Source organism: Rhagoletis pomonella, unplaced genomic scaffold (assembly GCF_013731165.1).
Source record: "Rhagoletis pomonella isolate Grant_MI unplaced genomic scaffold, Rhpom_1.0 Rhpom_scaffold_00001, whole genome shotgun sequence".
Taxonomy (NCBI): domain Eukaryota; kingdom Metazoa; phylum Arthropoda; class Insecta; order Diptera; family Tephritidae; genus Rhagoletis; species Rhagoletis pomonella.
The window spans coordinates 21,546,646-21,552,645 of NW_023458555.1; the positions used below are offsets into that span (position 1 = coordinate 21,546,646).

Below are 6,000 nucleotides of genomic sequence, written 5' to 3' on the forward strand. Positions count from 1 at the left end.
TTATGCCTTTGGCTTGTCATAGTGCGGCCATATGTTCCTCGCAGTTTTGCAGGTTTAAAGGTTGTTCCAACGTGTATCAGCCATACGTGTGAATTGCAGATGCAGTTCCCTTTTGATGAGTCCGAATGGACTCGGATTCATCCAAAGATGCTCCGTCCTTAGCCAACTCGTCAGCCCTCTCATTTCCGTGTATGTTTCTATGGCCGGGAACCCAGATGAGAGTGATGCCTATTAACTCGGCCGCCGAGCTTAACGCATACTTGCAATTTCTGACTGTTTTGGATTTTGTTACTGGTGAGGCGAGTGCCAGAAGTGCCGCTTGGCTATCTGAAAAAAATGTATGCTTTTCGTACACCTATGCAGTTCCCCTCTAGAGCTTTATAGGTCCTTTCGATGCCCAGTACATCCGTTTGGATGATGCTAGCAAAGTTAGGTAGTCGAAACGATAGAGAGACATTCAGCGTTTCATAGAACACCCCCGCACCCACACCGCAGTCCATTTTACACCCGTCAGTATAGATTTCAGTGGAATTCTCCTCGACTAACCTGCCCCTACTCCAATCCCGTCTTGAAGGAAACTTCACCTGACAGCTTTTCCTGAAATCTGTTCTGGGAAGTATATAATCTGATTGTTTCCCTGGTTCGATAAGCTTGACAAGAGTACCATTATGGCCGTGCTGCAGCGCCCTCCAGCAACCTGACTCTTTGAGTCTGACTGCCGCCGACGCAGCAGTTTCGTGGATATGGAGTTCTATGAGTAGTTGATGCAGGATCACATTAAGCGCATCAGATGGACACGACTTAATTGCCCCTGTAGCACCTCCACAAGCTGCTGTTTTTATACTGCCTAGTTGTCTGACGTTGTATTATTTATCTAGTGCTGGGCATCAAACTAACGCCGCATACGTTAGTATTGGTCGTGTGCTAGCCCTGTACATCCAGAAGACAAGCTTTGGCTTCAATCCCCAATTCCTACTGAATATTCTTTTACATGTATAATAAGCTGTGTAGGCTCTCTCAACCCGCCTGTCTATATTTGTCTTCCAGCTCAGCTTGGTATCTAATACGACACCCAAGTATTTAGCCTCGGAGAACAATGTGAGAGACGTTCCATTAAGGAAGGGAAGCTTGAAGTGTGGTATTTTTGTTTTATTGGTGAACAGCATTAGTTCCGTCTTGCTAGGGTTGACACCCAGTCCACTTTTTGTAGCCCAGGTGTTCAGCCGAAGCGAAGCTCCCTCTAGCATTTCACTAATCGTTGAGGGGAAGAGACCTGATACCGCCACCACTACATCATCTGCATATGCTACCACTTTCACTCCACCTTTGTTAACATCCAGTAGAATGTCGTTCAGTACCACCACCCATTGTAGCGGAGACAGAACTCCCTCTTGGAGAGTTCCTTTATTTGCATAACGGGATAGCGTTACTGAACCGATGGTTGAAATTATGATTCTGTTTCTGAGCATTTGTTCGATCCACTCGCATATGTGGTCAAATATACCCACCTTCACAAAAGATCGAACAATTCCTTCGATTGTTATGTTATTGAAGGCCCCCTGTATGTCGAGGAATGCCGCCAAAGTGTACTGCTTTTGATGGAGTGATTTTTCTATGGTGCCCACGACTTCATGAAGGGCAGTTTCAGTTGACCTGCCCTTAATGTATGCATGTTGAGCTTTGTAAAGTTTGGAATTTCCCAGAAAATGCCTAATGTGTAGGTCTAAAAGTCTTTCCAGTACCTTTAGCAGGAAAGATGTAAGACTTATTGGTCGGAAGTCTTTTGCTTTTTCGTGATTCCTTCTTCCCGGTTTGTGAATGAAGACAACTTTGACTCTTTTCCAGCTTTTCGGAATGTATGTCAAGCTGATACTGGCTTTGTAATAAATTTCCAGTCAGGATACCATAGGGTCCTGTAATTTCTGGAGCATTATCGGAATGATGCCATCTGAGCCAGTTTTGTTCTGTAGCACTCGTTAAAGATTTTTCTGAGATTTGACCTGTGCTCCCTAAGCTCCTCCGTCCACCATGTAGGGGATTTTTTCTTAAGGACGCTTACTAGTGTGGATTTTTTAAAAGCTATGGCTAGAGGTTTTTTCTAGCTTATCTACTGTGTTGTCTAGTTCTACAGCAGTTGTAATCTCCTTTGATTTACTACAGTCTAGGTTACCTGACGTTAGCCTGTTAAATTTTGGCCATATAGTTCTTCTCGGATTCCGAAATAGGGAAGAGGTAGTGGGTTTTCCGCGAATGCTGAAGACATGGATGTTTCACTAGATACTCTCTAGTCATCGACATGTACATACATACTAATCTATGAGTTTTAATGTATGAAGAATCGTAGTAGTATATGTATATCTTTTTTTGCAGTATAATGCTTCATTTTCGCATTCCAAAAATAGATACTGCGGGTTTTTCCTTAATACTGTATTTATATTTATGAAAAATATTTTTTTGGTACATAATTGTTTTTTAATGCACAGAAGAAAATCGTTGTGAAACGGATACGGTTTTGGCTGTTTCTCCGAAATTTGTTTAATTTTTATTGGATCTCCACCCAAATGAATATTATGTATGCGAAATGTTCAGCTTGAAAAAATAAAATACAAATATTGTTTTCATACAACATCTTTTTCGAACGTTTCCGGATACCAAAATTAATGATAATACCGGCACTCAAAGAAAAAAGTGGTAAGTGCTTTTAAGCAGACCCACCTAACGATATGTATTTCGAACCGCTGAATTTGAGGTCTCTGGGCGTTGACTCGCTCACCCCCAAAATTACGAGCAATTTGCGAAAATTCCAAAATATTGCAAAAAATTCTTATTTTTCCGCATTTACTCAAAATTTCGAGGGCGTACGATTCAAACGGACCTTAGATTCGGATACAGCTGGTGGGTGGATCTGGTTAAATTCGCAGACCACGTTTGGTTTGCGTTCGAAAAAGATGATGTTATTTAAAACCAATAATTGTATTTAATTTTTTCAAGCCAAACCGATTTCAAGTTTATTTATTTTTTAATAAAATTAAAAATTAATTTTTTTAATAAAATAAAATAAAATTTCGCGTCGATCTATCCATGGCGATTCCTATGACGAAAAATAAAAAATATAAGCCCAGCTCTCTTTAATATTAACATTGCTCTGAAATATTTTTGGCGGAAGTGTTAAAATATAATAAATTGTATAATTCCGTTCGAAAAAGTGTCCCAATGTACACGTTTACTCATTTTTTGCACTTATGTATGTATATTGAAATATTAGCTTGAATAAACATCATAAAATGTGTTTTAGTTATTTGTTTTTTTTTCATCTTTCACTTACCGCTGCGGCTAAAACGGTGGCCGTTTGTCGTTGTAACGTCAACTTGCCGCGCACAATCCAACCGGAAGTTGGCGGAGCCGGATGTTCATCTTCTTGTGGTGCCTTTGCACCAACTGCCACCGTACCGACATACTCATATTCGTATTGGCGATTCAAAGCGATGATATGAAATGCGCCCACACTCGCACTGAGAACAGCCAACAACAATACGACTGGCGAAGATATTGAAGTTGGAGAGATAAAAAAAAAATGATTTATTATAAATACATACATACACATTTTGTAGTTGTTTTAAACTAAATAATTTTTTCTAGTGTATATTTTAAGTGAAACACAAACTTTTTGCACTTTCGCATCTGAGACGAAAACAAAAATACAAATTTCCTGATGATAATAAAATAACGTCATCGCTGTGATTAGTTTTTAGAAAATTTTCACAAATAAAATTATTTTATGCCGCATATGTATGTATGTAGTGATTTATTTGCATACATATGTATATGAATGTACATATATACATGGATGTATACACTGTTAGTGATGTGTATTCGGGTGGCCCTTAAAAATATCAACATCTAAATTTATAAGGGACTTTTACATTGCTCTACGTACAAAATAAAGACGTCCACGAGGATTTCAAAATTTTGAATAAATGTTTATGGGTCGCTCCCACGGTGTGAAAAATGTACTTTTTCTAATTTTGACATGAAATCTGATAAATTGGATATATTACTGAAACTTGTTCATATAAATTCATATACTCGCTGAATTATGTACAAAAATTTCGTAATACGATGTTTCCACGCTTCGTAGTTCGCTCTCTAAGTAATTCGTGAATAACCCTGTTTCCACGACACACATTAGTTGCGATCCCGTACGAGTCCGGACTAGTCAGAAATAGTCAGAATCAGTCAGATTATACTGGAAATCGATCCCGTACTCGGTTCTCTGACTATTGAGAGGACAAAAAAGAGAGTAAATACGATTCTCTCTCTGTCAGAAGTTACCAGTTTTAGTCCGAGAATCTTTTGCTAGTAAATTCTGGTAAATGTGTCAAACGATCAGCTGTAGTGTGTTTGGCAACCAAATTGTAAACAAAAGAAAAGTGCACTCTGCTAATTCATGTTGAAAAGTATTTAATTACTTGTTTACTTGGATTCTAATGAATTTGAAAGTATTTTTGGTTATTTACATGTGTGAGCTGAGTGTGTTTACATACAAAATAAGCAAAAATTCACAACCAAAATTTGGAGGTTATGTTGAAGTTGACAGAAGTTACAATTTTTTACTAGAAAGCGATCCCGTACTTTTCAATGTTACTCTCTCGCTCTGAGCGAATTTTTATTTTTTGACAGTTTTACTAGTCCGAGTCCGAGGAATACGGGATTGCACCTATTAGTAATTCGGCAGCTCTACTTCTTGTTCTTGTTCTTCGCTATTTATTATTATTTTTCTGTACTGAAAATATCGAAGATGGAGCAAAAATTTAATTCATCAAAGATTTTAATTTACTTAGAGAAAATTTTATTAATCAATGTTCCAACAACTAAAAAAAAATGCCAGCAAATGCGACCAGGCCGGTGAAAACTTCGATATATGTATTTCCGATAAATATTAGAGAATGCGCCAATTCGTTCGTTATTCGCATAGTAATTCGATCTGAATTACCTACAAATGAGGTAATTCGCTCTCAAAGTTTTGTTTGGCGAATTACGCAATTCGAAGGGCAATTGGATGGCGAATGACGAATGGGAGAGCGAATTACGAATCGTAGAAATGTAGTACAACATTTTTGCGATTAAAAAAATTCTAATTTTTTTAAATTCTGGTAGCGACCCCATTTTTTTTTAATTTTCATGGATATCTTTATTTTTATCATTTTTATCATGGATATCTTTATTGTAACGAAACGAAGGGGTGCCCTATGATCTTGATATTTTAAGGACCACCCGAATGTGTACGCGCTAATTATTTGAATAATTAGTGTAAAAAATATAAATATTAGTTAAAATCGGAATTTCTACGTACACAATAAAATTGAGCACTTGTTGCCCGGCATTCTGGCAAATTTTTTGCTTAGTATTTTTTTTTGAATTAATTGAAAATTTTCCTTATTCCTCAAATCCTTCCAAAGCACTTTCGATGTTGGCTTATTTTATTTCACTTCTTTAGGTTAAAATATACTTTTTTTTTTGCGGATTACATTTAGTCTGCGCGCAATTCACTGGTGGTTCACAGATTCATTCAATTTTTATTTAAACACACACGAACGAAGTATAAGCACAACTTTTTTGAAACTGATAACAGCGTTTGCAAGTACTTATGTTTTATTTATCACACACACATATATTTTAAATATTTATGTACATATGTATGTATATGCGCTATATATTCATATAAACGCAAATTTTAAACATCTCGAGTTTAAACTTTATTTATTCTTAAAGTATTTAAACCTGACTGAAATCACTAAATTCATAACCGTTTTATTTTTCTTTATTTTCAATTCGAAAACTTTCACCCGCACACACACACACTATCGTAGACCGGAAAACTCGAAGCTGTTGGACTTGAAAATAAAATTTCCAATATCCTTTCTTTGCAAATATTGCTTTTCCTTTTTATGAGTTTCGTACGCGACGCGTTCAAAACCCGTACTAAAGCGTTGCTTGACC

At 37.1% G+C, this 6,000-nt stretch overlaps 1 protein-coding gene across 1 annotated transcript in view; it reads right to left on the reverse strand.

The window, feature by feature from the left end:
• Positions 1-5,670, reverse strand: part of LOC118740908 — a 39,533-nt gene extending 33,863 nt beyond the window's left edge. The window contains exons 1-2 of the mRNA XM_036472665.1: positions 5,354-5,670; positions 3,326-3,537 (exon numbers count right to left, since the gene is read on the reverse strand). Of these exons, the coding sequence (XP_036328558.1) occupies positions 3,326-3,537; positions 5,354-5,384 (243 nt within the window). The 5' untranslated portion in view covers positions 5,385-5,670. The remainder of the gene's footprint in view (positions 1-3,325; positions 3,538-5,353) is intronic.
• Positions 5,671-6,000: the final 330 nt, after the last annotated feature.